Here is a 16,936-nt window from a genome sequence, read left to right on the forward strand (position 1 = left end):
AAAGCAAGAGATACTTCTCACAGCTTGATTGCAGCCACAGTGTATATTGTGCTCGCTTACATGCCATTGGCCAGAGCAAGTCACATCATCAATTGGGTGGGAGGCATGCTCCTCCACAGGTAGCAGCATACTTCATGTGGCAATAAGCAGTGACGTAGGAGGATACATATTTGTGAAAAACTATACACAGGCATTGAGAAATACAGCAAGCCATAGAGGGTATTTAAAAAACTTAACATTTAGTTTGCTGGTGCTACAGAAGTTAGCAAGGATATCTTTCAGGTAATTATTGAAAAAAATGGAGTACATATTAGAATAAAGAAAATGTGAAGGAAAGTGTGCAAAGAGCAAACAGTAGGAGAAAGAGAAGAGTGTCTTCCAGGGCCAGGATTTGGCAAAGAAATAGTAAATATGAAGAAACAGTGAACCTGGTGGAACATTTGGTCGGACTTCAGTCTACCTGAGGGAGATGGGGAGTCACCAAAAAGTTCCAGCATGTAGTCCAAATCACTTAGGATAAAATTCAGTTGCAATTCTAGTGGCTCACTTTTTTATTGTTTTATTTTTCAATTATTATTATAATTAATTGTATCGGGGTGACATGTGTTAATACGATTATATAGGTTTCAAGTGTACAATATTATGATGCATCATATGTATACTGCATTATGTGCCCACCACCCAAAGTCAAGCCTTCTGTTACAAAATGAGGGTTCAGTAAATACCAGCAGCTATTATTAATTAGACAGGCATGTATGAACTCTGTAAACCTAAATGAAACTGTTTTAAACTGTAACAATGATGTGTAATTAGACGTAGAATGTAATGTGCCATACTGTTGTTTATATTGTCGATCCTGAGATTTTCACATTAATCATGTAATACAGAATAATACTGTCCCATTTTTAGCAGCAACAACAACAAAGCCCCACATCAGATGCAGTAAGAGAGAAGACTTGCAATGTAAACTGGGAAGAAGAACATAGAATGAGTCAAATTATGTAACAAGGAAAAATAAGGTAATGTGGAGAAAGGTCTTGCTTTTGTAATATTGTTATTTTTGCAGCCTCAAATTTTTCAGTGCAACATATTCAAGAGTTTGTATAAGAAAGAAAACTACAGGAATCTGATTAAGGAGAGCTCAGGATTTCAAAGGAGCCAGTTAGCAGGAGAGTCAATAAAACTGGAGCGGAATCATTTTCTGCTGAAGTAAAGGCAGCATGTGAGGGAAAGCACACGTCTGGGGGCACGGGTCAATGCCGTCCCTTGGCAGGGTCCGACTGCTTCATCCAGAAGAGGAATAAATCGATGGTTGATTTTCTTAAAAGTGTTATTTTGAAAAAAAGAGGTTCCAAGAATTCTAAGGCATGAGAGCCTGTGGTTATAAAGGGGAAATGAGACTAATTAGAACCGGAGATAAAGCGATGTTCAAGCAGAAGTCAGATGAGGTTCTCCTCTAGTTGAGGTTCTCCTCTGTTGGAGGAAAGTGGGATGTGGAAGGAGAATGTTTTGCTTTCGGGGGCGGGGGGGGGGGGGCAGGGTGTCGACGACAAAAAGAACGTAACCTACGTGTTTGATCTGAGTGACTTTAAAGAACACATTCCAGTGTTTATCTCATGTGAACCTCGGAATAATAAAAAATAAACCTATAGAACTAACTCCGGATTGAATGGAGACCAGGAAAGGCTTGGTGATCCAAACTTTCTCAATTGGATGGACTCATACCCGACTAACCCTTCCGTCAAAATAAATGTAATCATAAATACACAAACACAGGTGATCTATGGAAACAGATTAGAACATGTTACAAAGGTATTAAAACAGAAATTATAATCACAGAATGGATACAAGTGGTTAACATGCTATGTCTGCCAAATGTATTTCCTTCTTAATATCAGACTCAAGTTAATGTTTTAGTGTAAAAAAGAGGTTCATAATTTAATTTTTACATAAATGTGTACCATATTAGTAGCAAATATTTACATATCTTAAAATTGGCACTTAAAAACTCTCTCTATATATATATATAAACTAAAATTATAGTCCCCATTTTTATAAGAGAATATTGAGCACAAGGATTTGCCCATGACAAAATACACTTATATATGCCACCTTCAATTCTTTTGAAAACAAAGCACAGTAGACAAGAATTAATGAATAACAACAATAATTAAGGCAATAATAAACAAACTGAATAGCTACTGGTAGCAAAGCTACTGTAAGTCAGTTCTATTTATTATTCTATATAATAAAAGTGTAATATGCAAATCGACCAAATGGCCAAACAGTGGAATGGCTATCTGGACAACCATCCAGGACCATGCTATGACACCCAGTGGTGCCAGGCCAGCCAAGGTGGGTGCGATGCAATTGGTCAGGTGCCCGGCCATCGCCCCATGATCGCCCCGCAGAGAGAGGCCCAGGTCACAGGCTGGGCAATCAATTGGGAGGGCAATCAATTGGGAGGCTCCATGATCTCCCCAAAGAGGGAGGCCCAGGTCACTGACCAGTGGGCTGTGGCAAGTGGGTAGGGTCTCCCTCTGTGAGTGCCTTCCGGGTGCCAGAGGGAAGCCAGTGCCAGAAGCCGGGGAAAGGAAGGCCTACTCTTGCACGAATTTCATGCATTGGGCCTCTAGTGTATAATAAAAAGGAAAAAGAGATTAGAGGTACTGATAGATATAGATTCATATACACAACTCTATATTTAAACTTATCTTCATGCACTGAACAATTCCTGTCATTTTGAAGGTCAAAACCATTACAGTCTGAGGTACTCTTAATAAATAGTCTTTCCAGGCTGCATGCCTAAAAACGGCCTGAAAAGCTAGATCTCCTCTGAAGGCGGGTGCTTTGGTTCCCCCCAGGAGCATGTGTAGTTTCTACCAGCCTTGCCTGAATTCCATTTCCAACACCACATGTACCATTCCATTCCATTACTATTCACAAAGTCCATTTAATTATAGAGAAGGTTTAAAAAAAATGGCAACGAGTCAATATTTTCTTTCTCTTTGAGCATAATATTGTGGTTAAACTACCTTGGTTCTAGGAAAGGACAGACCAAGTAACTCTTTTAAATCTATATGAAAATTCTAGGGTTCTCAGTCTCTTTAGGAAACCAGAGAGATAACTCGGGGAGAAGATATGGAAGTAGGTACATTTATTTTCCCCTATCTCTTCCCTAATCTGTAGGAAGTACCTAACTCTTTAATTCATATCTTGTGTATTATAAAAAAAAATAGTTTATATTATTCTTATAGAATCCTGTGATTATAATTATTATTTACTTGGTATTTTAAAGAAAAAGAAAACCATAAAAGTGCATTTATATAGTTACTACGAGTATTGCCATATGGCTGACCCATAGGTTGCTCATGGCTCAAAGCTTAGGGAGAAGAGACTGGACCATAAAAAACTTCCTTTGCCAAGAAAAGTGGCTTTGATTTTTGTCTTGAAGATAATGAGAACCTCGTGCAAATTTTAAGGGTTGAAAGGTTTGATGGAGAAGAAGTTGGAACTGTGAGACCGAGAGTAGAGAAAACAATTTGTATCAATTCAAGGGGAAAAATTGGAAAAGGCAGAGCTGTGGAAAGGCATGGTTACAGAGACAAGAGTATATTTGAGATGTGAAAGAAATACAATGGCCATGCCTTGATCAGAGATTAGATTACATTTATTATAACAGAAATATATCTGTTGTTCTCAGAGAATGTCACAGTAATGCAGGCAGGGAATATAACAGGAGAAACCAATTTGGGATGAAGAGGATGCCATCATAATGCCAGAAATTTAGTTTTTAAGGTCCATTAATACTTGAAAGGGTAAGCTTATAGATTCAGTTATTCAATTTGAGAAAGCCTGCAAAGACTATCAAATGGATTACTATAAGGAACGGCAACAAGTATTTCATGTAATATCAAAATAAAATAAAGTATAATACTTAAGGATGTCTCATTTGGAATTCTTTCAACAACTACAGTGTCAGCAAAGGCAACTATCTTCTCAGAGATATTTTAGGAGAGGGGTGATGATGTTAAATAAGTCATGGATCCTGTCCTTGAGGATATAATACATATACCAGATGCTATCATTGAGGTGAGAATATTTCCTCTACGCATAGAAGTTTATTAGAGAATTCTTGAGCATTGAGTTTATATGGTAGCCTTTTTAATAAACATTTTGCTAAAACAAAGCAATAAAATATGTACAAATTATTCTCTGCTTACCATTTACAATAACGATGATATCACGGAAGTCAATTTCACCCCTAGCCTCCACTCTTCCTTCACATCTATATATACCTTCATCACTTTTATTGATGTTGAGAATCTGCAGATTATTGTTGGCTAACATGGCGAACCGATCTGGAAAGTAAGCAAAGGGAGGAAATTATATCAGTAATTGAAGGCAGGGTCCAGTGTGCTCCAAATTGCCAAGAGTTAAAAATATGGCACTTGTCTGACACTCTCGAACATTTCATCAACAAACAAATCCAAATTTGAAAGTAAAATGTAATTTTGTGACTTCAATTTTTCCACTCCACTCTGACTTGTTACACCTTTCCTCTAAAATACATTCAAGATTTTATTTCTACATAAAATGGTTAGGCTATTATTTTCCCCTTGGTACTCTGAATGCAGAAATGATCCACAAAAGAACAATGTGGGCAGATTAGATATTGCAAACATGAAAACGTTTCGACTGCAAATACTGTATGAAGCAACTTGGGTATGGAAAATGGTTAGAAAATTGATTGAATATCCTTCCTCACACAATAATTAAAAGAATAATTTTGCAGACCCTGAGGAGGCTGCTAAATGATATAATAATATTCAAGTCACATAGAGAGCATGTAAAATGGTCATATCTTGAATTTACTTGAAGGCTTTTCTTTTTTTTAAATGCAAGATAATCCATTTTAGGAATGAATAGATTAGACTTCATTAATATTATTTTAAGGTTCCTTTATATGTGTATTGTGTGCACATGCATTCATGTAAAAATAAGCTATTACAGAGCATGCATTAGTGATTGCTTAAAATAATCTGGCTATCATTAGCAGCATCTCAGCCTGATAGTACTTTCCATATCTGGCTTCAGTTTTTAATCATCACAGTTTTGTTGCAGTGTTAAGACCTTGTCCCTTCTTATCAATTTAAGAGTGTTATGACATCTAGTCCTACTTTGAAACCTGTAGTAGCAATAACCTAAATTCCATTAGTTAATGCATATATAGATATAACTGACATCATTCATTTGCTGGTAATATAATTGAGATACCTTGGTGAATAAGAGAGATACATTAAAACATCATGGGGCCTTTTGGAAAAGTAGATATGCTATTATTTTAAGGTGTACGCCTCTAGGATATTGCCTGTTAAACTCTTAAAGGTTACTTTTTTGGAGCTATTCCAATGGTGACTGATCTTCCCCTACCTGATGGCTTGATTAGGAAATTAAGGCAAACATGGAAGCCACATGAAAAAAGGGTAATGTATACAATCAGGAATCAGCTTTGGATGGGATTCCTGAATAGATGCATCAGTTACTGAATGTACCCCTGATGCCACCTGGACTTTGCATGAGTGATAAATAAATAGCTATGGTATTAGGTGATTTAGGATTCAACTCAGATTTGGGGTTCATTTGCCATAGCAAATCCTTAGTGCAAGAGGAGAAGTTTGGGATATAGAATTACAAATAGGGCAGTGATCAGACTATAGGAGATCATTGAAACAGGTAAGCTAGAGGTAATTAATATAAAACGGAAATGTGTTGGTTCAGAGGCTCCCTCAGAGAAAAACAATATTTATTATAAAGCTACAGACACAAGGCTTTCAGGCCAGGAGAAGAAATAATGTTTATTTCTTTTTTTAAAAATATATTTTATTGATTTTTTACAGAGAGGAAGGGAGAGGGATAGAGAGTTCGAAACATTGAGGAGAGAGAAACATCAATCAGCCGCCTCCTGCACATCTCCCACTGGGGATGGGCCCGCAACCCAGGTACATGCCCTTGACCGGAATCGAACCTGGGACCTTTCAGTCCGCAGGCCGATGCTCTATCCACTGAGCCAAACCGGTTTCAGCATAATGTTTATTTCTTATGTTGACTTCAAGAAGAAAGAAAAAAGCATTTATGTAGATGTTTTCCCCTGGTGAATATTCTCATCAAAAGAAATATTAGAGAGAAAGAAAGTCAATCTGCAAGAAATTTTAAAGAATAACACAATAACTCAGAACTCCTAAAAATTCATAATGTTTGAAAGTCAACTAACAGATCCTTGATTCAAGCATGTGGCTGGATATTAAAATGAAAAGCAATTATAAGTAAAAAAAAAAAAGTTCAAATTTAGAGAGATGCACTAATCATTCCTGTGTGATATTATTACTATATATATTCTAACTTATTAAAATATAATCTTTTAACTATAATGTTACTTAATGATTTGATTTTTATTAAGAAAAATAATATGGGACAGCATCATTTTAAAGAGAAAAGCAATGCTTGTTTTGAAAAGAGAAAGAAGAGTTAGAATCTACGTAATACATATTTCCATGGAAATAAATCAATGTTCCTTCCAACTGAAAAATTTTATTTCAAATGGCCACTTCATAAATTATTTCTACTGTCTGAGACAAAACTTAGAATATTAGGAAACTAGTCATTATCTTCTAAATCTGAATACATACTACTGTATATGTTTAATTACATACAATTTTTCCATCCAGAAAGCAAACTACATGAAAATTGGATGTCAAATTGTTACTATGTGTATAAAGTTTCTATTCAATGGTGTCACCAAGCTATTAAACCAAAGTAGATCATTACTATGTGTCTGCAGAAACATTTGAGGAAAGCATTGTTTCAGTCAATCACACATTAGCTATGGATATTAGAAGCAATAACTGTTAGAAATTAACTGATTTTTCTCAATAATACAGAAACCGAAATTTATATTATTGCTATAAGTATTAAATGAAATGAGGTAATACCCAATAAGGTATCTGTTTTGTGATTCTTTAAGCAGATTCTTTATTAAATCCTCTTTACTTTTCATCCCACAGCCACTGATGGCTTGTCTCATCTACTCATCTGACCTCAATTACCATCTATATTTTGAGACTCACCTTTTCTTCAGACTAGACCAGTGGTCGGCAAACTCATTAGTCAACAGAGCCAAATATCAACAGTACAATGATTGAAATTTCTTTGGAGAGCCAAATTATTTTAAACTTAAAATATATAGGTAGGGACATTGTTATTAACTTAATTAGGGTGCTCCTAAGCTGGCCTTTGCTAAAAACGTCCTCAATCTGTTTGAGGTATGTTCCCTGAGGTCGACCCCTTCTAACTCTCCCATCCACACTTATCTTGTATACTCGTTTCGTCTATCTCCTTTCCAACAACCGACTTCTGCTCATGGGCCACAAAGTTTTAATCGCACTGTACACGCGCGCCCGCACGTGGTATTTTGTGGAAGAGCCACACTCAAGGGGCCAAAGAGCTGCATGTGGCTTGTGATCCGCGGTTTGCCGACCACTGGACAAGACCATATGTTAATTCCAGAACTATTTAACATCCTATAAGATGTACCTACTGAGTAGATTTGTAAGTACTTCAATCTCACCATTTTTAAAATTTAGCTCACTACTGCCACCTGAAATTTATCATATGGTACTTTCCAGCTCTGTCTTCCAATGTCTTTACATTGAACTAATTGCCCAAGGTAAATATTATAAGTCATGGAACTATTTGCCCAAGTGCAATGTCTTATATCCACTTTGACTTCTCCATTTCCCTCAGTCTGCATATCAATCAAATCCCACGTCCTATTACCTCCCTTTATCATTCTTAGTCTCAATCTCCTTCTCCCATCAGCAGTTATTTCATTAGGATTTGAATTCTTCTCAGAACCTAGTTTTTCCTTGACTCCAAGCCAATTCATTTTCCTCACTGAATCACTAATAATCTTCTCAAATATATGTCAGCTCATGTCACTGCCTTGATTTAAATCCTTCAGTGATGTCCCCTTTGGAAAAATTCCAAATTCCTTAGCCAATACGTCAAGGCTGTGTTGATTTGGCATAACCTTTCCAGATTCCTTTCTTGTTAGCCCTTCATTAACAAATAATACTTTAAGTTTATAAGTATATGTATTCTAGTTGCACTTATTTATAAATTCTAGAATATGTAATGAACATATTCTAGTTTCTGAAAAGTTCCATTCATACTGTCTTTCACCACTGGACCACTGCATGTGCTGTTCTCTCCACCACTTTTTACCTGTTCATACATAAAGGTCACATCTCTCTCTGCAGGCATCCTGGAAACCCTTCTCTGCTTTAACTAGTTTAGGTGTTTTGTTGTTTTTATCATCCGCTGTCATTGCACTTTACTTATCATAGAGAGCAGCATACCTTGTTTTCACTGAATTATCTATTGTTTTCTACCAATTATTAGTATTTTGAAGCCAGTGAACTTATTTACCTTGTTAACCATCAATAACTATGATGTAGCATACTAATTTTTGAAGACTAAGTGTTCAATAACTGTTGAATGAATCTTATACTGGAAGTAAAAAACATAAACATTTTATTGAACAGTATGATTTTATCTGTAGTTTATGATGCAGAAAGGGCACTTTGTTAGGCAATAATCAAAACATTTAGAAACTTTCAGAGATAACATTCAAACTGACTGAGGTTGAATTAGCATCAGCAATAGCCCAGTTTTTCTGTAAAACAAAGATAAAGGAGTTGTTGCTTATTTCCCTCAATAACATTGCAGAATCTGCATTAGTTATGCTATAATAAAATACTGAGTTAAATCTAGATCATTGAAAACCTTAAACCAGATAATCTAATTCTTTTACTCTATTAGAGTGACAATGATTGTCAGGATATTAAACTTTTATAACAAAAATTTCACCTTTATTCCCTACATGCTTGGATTCTTTAGCATATGAATCTCCTTTCAACAAACAACATGGAAAACTCCACTTTAAATATTCCATTGGAATTTTAACTCTGAGTATTTGCCACATACCTCCTACCAATAGCATAGCTATGGAGATGGACATTTCCAAGTCTTCATGGTTTCATCTGGAGACTCTAGACTTTACTCCTGTACCACACGAAGGCTCCAGGAAGTTACCTGAGCACACTACATTATTCTAAATCCCCATACCTGTTCCTTTCATAGTTGTGAGCCTAATCTTATTTCAGTCGCTTTAATAAAGACACCATGTGAGGTATAACCAGATGGAGGATATTATTGCTTTTTAAAAATATATTTTATTGATTTTTTACAGAGAGGAAAGAAGAGGGATAAAGAGTTAGAAACATTTATCAGCTGCCTCTGCACACCCCATTGGGGATGTGCCCACAACCGGGTACATGCCCTTGACCGGAATCGAACCTGGGACCCTTCAGTCCGCAGGCCGACGCTCCATCCACTGAGCCAAACCAGTTAGGGCGAGAATATTATTTCTTGAAAATTCATTATAAACATACACATTGCTGGATAATAAATGTTCCTCTGATATTAAGAGGCTAGAAAAGTATGTCCTTCCTCACAGTTCATCTAAACCCTTTATGTCCTCCAGTGAAAGCAACATTACATCCTTTTTCTTTAAAAAAATTTTACCTACCATGCAATTCGGGTTACATTTCATTTTTAAGTCTAGTTTAATAACTTCATCCAGATTGCATATTCTGAGTTTTTATATAATATGAATGCATATAATTTTGGTAAAATTGATTCCCAAGATTTAAAACATCAATGAGAAGGAATGAGAAAAAAAATGTCATTTATTGAAAAATAAATATAGTGACAAATATTTTGTTCATTCATTTAACAAATATTTATTATATGCCTAGTGTCTTATTTAAAGTGGATATAATAGCCCAGGGTTTACAGATGAAGAATCTGAATGAGGTATAGACCAGTTAGAAAAGTTGTTCTATGCTTTGGGGCAAAAATTAAATAAATAAAGAGTTTTGCCATAAAGGCATCCAAGCTTCTCATCATTCCATCCTGGGATCCAGAAAAAAGGTGTAAGCTTTAACGTAGAGGTATCACTCCTCCATCACACTACACTTGACTATCAGTCATTGCTTCAAGGCTTTTGTTCTATGCATCTTTTAAAAAGTGCAATTTATTTCAAATACTTTTTACAATGAAGGTTTACAATAAACCAGATGCACACTTGAAGCCTCCAATTAGGCAATCTGAAAATGTTTAGACATTGTCATTTAATTGCCATAAAAGAACTACGTTTTCTTTATTATTGAGAGGCAAAAAGCTGAAAATATATTGCCTAATTTATGCATGTAACTTGTTAATAAAATCTGAAGCAGTTATCCTAAAATAAAATAAGATGAAATAAAGTATTATTTTCACTAGCATTATAATATAAGAGTTTTAGTCAGCTTTTTAAAAATATCAAAGTCCAATTTTTTTCAAAATTAAAAAAAGATTAATAAATAATTATGATACATTCTCTGTTTATTTTCAAAAACAGATATTCAGCTTTCTTTCCTTTATGTTGTAAAAGTTCAAATCTCAGAATCACAAAACAAAATCATCCAAGAGGGAAAGTATTTTAAAAGATTCTATTATTTTGTATCTCTCTGAAATGCAGGTGCATTGAAAACTATTCTAAATTGAAAATGCTCCCAACGCACAGTGGTAAAGCAGCATAATGTAAGCAAATTATGCTTTCAATATCAGATGTCGTATTAATCTAGATTTTTAGCTCAGTCTGAATCAAAATCTTAAAGACAATTTGAATGCATGTATTTTCTTCCTATTATCCATATGCATCTTACCATAATATTTAAAACACGTAGGTGGCTTTGAAAGAACAGTGCCAGAATAATAAACAGGATTCATATAGATGTTACTTTCAATTTAAGTATAATGAGCCCATGGAATCATGTTTGACTGATAATATGTAGAATTTGAATGCATCGGGATTAATTCCTTAATTTACTTAGTATCCTTGTACTGTTGGCATGTCATTTTTTTTCTTGAATAGAGCAGGGGCCAGGAACCTCTTCTGTAAATCTCTTGATGATAACTATAGCAGGCTTTGTAGATCAAACCACCTGCATCACAGCTGCTCAAAACAGCCATCTATATATATAAAAGCCTACGCAACCATCCGACGGGTAGCTATGATGCGTACTGACTACCAGGGTGACAGATGCTCAATGCAGGAACTGCCAAGCTGCAGTTACTTGGCAGCGGTGGTTCTCAGGTGAGGCACATGGAACCAGAGAGGAGGGAGCCTGATTCCAGGATGCATCACCCAAAAACCACCCTCTCCAATCCTGGACCCCTTAGGAGATGTTAGAGAGCTGGTTTCGGCCCGATCCCCCACAGGCCAAGCCAAGGGACCCCACCAGTTCACAAATCCGTGCGCCAGGCCTCTAGTCCTATATAATAAAAGCCTAATATGCAAATTGACCAAATGCCAGGACGACTGGTCACAATGATGTGCACTGACCACCAGGGGGCAGACACTCAATGCAGGAGCTGCCCTCTGGTGGTCAGTGTGCTTTCACAGGGGGAGTGCTGCTCAGCCAGAAGCCAGGCTCATGGCTGGTGAGAGTCTCTCCCACCTCCACAGCAGCCTTTCCCATTTCTATGGCAGTTGGAAATCCCCTGAGGGCTCCCAGACTGTGAGGGCACAGGCTGGGCTGAGGGACCCCCAGATTTTGTGCACCAGGCCTCTAGTATATGATATGTAACTATTAAGCTGATTTGTACTCTCATAACACCTTACAAAAACAGAAAAGGGCTGAATTTTTCCTGAGGTCCATAGTTTTCCCACCCTTGATATACAACTTTAAGGTTCTCAAAATAGTCAATTGACACTTAGGGTCAAAATTCCAACTTCTATGCCCTAGACGGTTTTACTCAGTGGATAGAGAGTTGGCTTACAGACTTGCGGGTCCCAGGTTTCATGCCGGTCAAGGGCACACGTCTGGGTTGTGGGCTCAATCCCCAGTAGAGGGCCTGTAGGAGGCAGCCAATCAATGATTCTCTCTCATCATTGATATTTCTATCTCTCTCTCCCTCTCCCTTCCTCTCTGAAATCAATAAAAATATATTTAAAAAATTCCAACATCTTTATTTGGTCAGGTAGATTCAGTTTTTGAAACAGTGGCAATATTATTAGAACATATAATGTAGGGAGTTACCAAAATACTAACTGTCGGAAATAGTGGTGACTTCCTCATTATGGTACAACCAGCTGACAGCAGGTGCAGGCGAGCTGCTAACTCGGCAAACCACTTCTGCATCTTCTCCCTGTTTGAATTCTTGAGGTGATACCACTTCTCTGAAAATGAGCTTTTCTGTATAAAGAAAGCAAAACAAACCATAAAAGTATTATCGCTTATTTCTCTCAATAACCTGCTCCAGAATCTGTGTTGATTGATGTGAAAATGAAATAATTAATCAAAACAGGATCCTGGAAAACCTGAAATCAGATCATATGACTCCTCTGCCTGGTAACTTCTTCCCACATCGCTGAGAAGAAATTCTGAAGCCCTTACAATCCTACCCCAGGTCTAGTATGAACGGAAGTCTGTCCCACACTCAGATCCCAATTTCTCTCTCTCCCTGTGCTCCGTGCTCCAGGTAAATTGTCATCTTTTCAATTCCTTCAACAGTCCGCATTTGCACGTCTTAATTTCCTTCCCATTTCTGCCTGCCTGACCTCCAAAGATTTTTTTAAAAAGCCATCTTCCTTCCCACTCTCATAGTCCCATAGCATGGATAGTAGCATCTATGCATTTTTTCAAAGCTTACTTACTAAAATATCAGCACCTAGTGGTTGGTGACATCTCCTGTTTTAATCACTACTGAGTCTCTAGAACTCAGAATATTGCCTGCCATGTCGAAGACATCCAATAAATGTGGCCAACTAGTGAATGAACAGGCTATGTATGCTTGATGAGATATGTTCACAAAAGTAATTCAGTGTTCTTGCTAAGGAAAAAATAATAGATTTCTTTATTTTCACAAATAAAATATTGAGGATCTTCCTTTGCAACATATAAAGTAAGAAAACTATTTCTTATTTGTATGCATATATGCATAACCTGTGGACACAGAAAATGGAGTGGTAAGGACCTTGTGGGGAGTGGGAGTGGGCTGAAAGAGATTAATGGGGGGAAATTATACTTTCAACAATAAAGATTTAAAAAGAGAAAAAATATTTCCAAATATGAGCTCAGAAACTAATGGGGGTGGGGGGAGAGGCCAAATCAAGAAAACAAGGGCGACAATGTGCCAACAGTCCCCCTGCTCATCAAAGAGGAAGCCATGCTTTAGCTTTTTAAAAAAATCCTTTTCCTGGAATAATAAAAAACAAAGTTCTAATAAGAGATACCTCATAAGCTAATATTCAAAAATCTTTATAATTTTTTCACTGGGAGAAATGCTAACTACCACATATTAATTGTAAGGCACTGTTCTACGTTCTTTATGTAATGTTAATATAGCCCTCAAAAAAAATCTATGTATAAGGTGGTACTATTATTATACCCATTTTATAGGTGAAGAAACTAAAGACAGATGGGTTAGGTGATTGCTTAAGACCACTAAATGTGATGCAGCCTGGTTTCGAACCCAGATAGTCAACAGTATTCTTAATGAGGGTAATGATTCCTAAGAGTGAGAAGGGGAAAAGAAGTGATGGATTTCAAATCATAAAATGAAGTGTATGCATGGAGATGCTTGTTAACAAAAGGCCTGGTGGTGCAGAACCCGGCTAGATATCCCGTCTCCATTAGGTGAGCGTTCAGCTTTTCCTCTGTCTACTCCTGTTTCACTGACTCTTCCCCAGTTCTCATTCCAGACTGGTCACTGCTTTCACATTGGCCTGAGAAAATGTAAACATTTTCATTTATATTATTTAACCGACATAATTGTCTCCATCTATATGTTTATGATTAACTAATTCCTTTTATTTATTCTATTTTAGAGTTGCAGTGTGGTAAAATAGAATAAGCTGCCATCTGTAAAGGTCTAAAGGACACTAGTTCTTAACGCCTATTAGTTTTTATTAAACACACGTTATTTTGTGTTTAATTTTTAACCACAACTTTAATCAACTAATAAATACATGACTTACGGTAAATTTCCAAAACAACTGTAGCTTCTTGTGTCTGGCCTTTGGCGTCTGTTGCTTGACAACGATAGATCCCTGCATCTTCTATATTTGCATTGTAGATGGTTAATCGTGACCTGACACCCTCCTTTTGTACCATCACCCTCTGTGTTGAAATGATCTTCTCTCCTTGAGGATTATACCAGTCTATGCTCTCAGGCTCACCAATGGCTGCAAAGAATCATGGAAAAGAAATGTTTGCGAATATGATTCAAGTGTTTGTTTTTGCATTGGCATTTACTTATTACGCAACAGTTTTTAACAATTTTGAAAAAAAGTTAAAAAGGGAAAGACTGGAAATCTGAAAATCTTACCAAGTTGAAAGTAAACACAAATGTTAGAACACATGTTCTCTTATTTATCCAATGTTGAAGATTCAATCCCATTTGAGTAAGCAAAACCCAAAAGTTCCATAGGAAACATCAGGTATAACATGTAAGCTATGAGAATTGAATACTTACCATAGTAATCTATGATTTTCACTAAGGTACATTATAAAACTGCCTTGGCCACTCAGTCAGAAATATACTATTGACAGATATATCTGAATAGAATCATGATTACTAACATGATTTCACCTCTTTGGTTCTCTTTGTTAGGGTCAAGAGTTAGAATTTTTTTGCCTGATAGAGCAGAGCTCATAAAAATGTAAACCTCATAAAAAATAAACTTTGGTTTTAATACTAAATTTTCAATAAATAGCCCAAGTCTTTCTATTTGTACAGATATGACCAGTGACTATTTTTAATATGAGGCCATAATCTCTTTTCTCAAAATCAGTACTTTCATAATTTTAAGCTAAAACTGTTAACTATTTAGTCACATGATAATTAGAATGCATTGAAATGCCACTTATCCTGCAAGGCAATTACAACCAAAGCATTACAGGGTAAACATATATTTAAGTTTTCCAATTCAGAATCTAGGTTATTATCCTCTTTGTAAAAGCTGAAGATTCCTGTGTTTGCTTTTAGTCACAAAAATGATGTATTTCACCTAATTGCTTGAGAGATAATTTGTGGGAGCAGCATACACTACTAACTCAAAAGTATCCCGGAAAATGCATAAAGTTAGCTAACATCTGCAGGACCTCTTTGAAGAAAATTGTTCCTTCTTATTTTTCTTTCAACAACTCGCTTTAGAAACAAATTAGTATCCTTTCTACATCAAATTAGACATGCTAGAGCAAAAGCATGAGAGTTTACATTTTAAATGGATCTCAGTTATGTTATTTTCTGTTTTTCTGAACACATCAAAATACCATAGCAGTTATAGGATAACTCATTTAGGGCAGCTTTTTTTTTTTTTTCAAGTTCCCACTCCATAGAGATGTCATCAAAGAATAGTGTAAATGAGCATAAGTTTGAACAATACAAAAATCTCATTTTATACAGCAAAATGTAGGTAATATTATGTGAGATATTTGTATATTTTTATTAATGATATGGTATACAACTTTATTATAATGGAGAGTTTACTCTGGATTTTCATAGATTGGTCATCATTTTTTTTTCTGGCATCTCTAATAATTCATAAATTTCAATAAAACTTTTCATGTTACTTTCCTGATAAGAGTGACCCACTGGAGAAATTAAAAAATACAATTACACTTTTTATTTTCTTGAAAACATAGTATAAAAATCCTTTTGCTACATATGACATACTCTGAGTTCTCTGAGGATCTGACTTCATTCTAACTTCCATAAACTTCAGATATATTTACTTATTGTGTTTCAGGTGTCTGTGTTTTAGGGTACAATGAAACTATAGAGTCATGTCACCATAGTCACCAATGTGTAGGAAAAAATGCATGCAAGCTTTCTAACTTGCACGGGTTACCCACATCTTTATTTTTAGATTCTTGTTTCAGTAGTGTGTATATTTAACAAAAATAAGGACATTTCCATGATAACAGTATAATTCTTGGTTATACATCTTTATATAAAAAAATGTTTAGTTATTTTACCTTATCATTTAGAGCAAAACTCAGTACCACTGAATTATGTTAATTCATACTTTTAAATTTTATCTTAATTTGACTTTATGTGGCAGATACAGAGGCAATTACATTACATAATTTACTAGTATATTATTATAATATGCAAATTGAATAAAAATACTATTTATTTTAATTTCTAAAAATTAATTTTAAGTTATTTAATTTTTCTGAGATTATTGGACACAATTGTACATTTGTGTATATAAAATATGATGACATTTAGAAACAATGACCTATATGCTTATGCCAATGATGTGCTGACATAATAAATGATGTTAAATCGTTTAACCTTTGCTTTTCATTTGTCAATATACAAAAATATGTATCAACACACTGATCAATTCTAAACTTTATGAAGGCAAATGTATAAAAACTCAAGGCTTCTATTAGTTTTTAATAGATATGATTAATATAATATAATTTAAAATATATAGTATGTGTAGTTACAGTATACTAGAGGCCCAGTACACAAAAATTTGTGCACTCAGGGGGGTCCCTCAGCCCGGCTATGCCTTCTTGCACTCTGGGACTCCTCGGAGGATGTCCACCTGCTGGCTTAAGCCCGATCCCTGGGGGATCTTGCCAGCAGGGAGCAGGCCTAAGCTGCAGTCGGATATCCTTAGCGCTGCTGACGAGGTGGGAGAGGCTCCCTCCACCACTGCTGTACTGGCAGCCGTCAGCCTTGCTTGTGGCTGAGCAGAGCTCCCCCTGTGGGAGCGCACTGACCACCAGGGGGAAGTGCCAGAGCTGGGATT

General features: G+C 36.0%; 1 protein-coding gene across 1 annotated transcript in view; it reads right to left on the reverse strand.

The window, feature by feature from the left end:
* The window catches only part of NCAM2 (neural cell adhesion molecule 2), a 158,938-nt gene that overhangs the window by 139,051 nt on the left and 2,951 nt on the right, over nt 1–16,936 (reverse strand). The window contains exons 3-5 of the mRNA XM_006756902.2: nt 14,147–14,353; nt 12,219–12,362; nt 4,224–4,361 (exon numbers count right to left, since the gene is read on the reverse strand). Of these exons, the coding sequence (XP_006756965.1) occupies nt 4,224–4,361; nt 12,219–12,362; nt 14,147–14,353 (489 nt within the window). The remainder of the gene's footprint in view (nt 1–4,223; nt 4,362–12,218; nt 12,363–14,146; nt 14,354–16,936) is intronic.

Source organism: Myotis davidii, unplaced genomic scaffold (genome assembly GCF_000327345.1).
Source record: "Myotis davidii unplaced genomic scaffold, ASM32734v1 scaffold2034, whole genome shotgun sequence".
NCBI classification, from domain to species: domain Eukaryota; kingdom Metazoa; phylum Chordata; class Mammalia; order Chiroptera; family Vespertilionidae; genus Myotis; species Myotis davidii.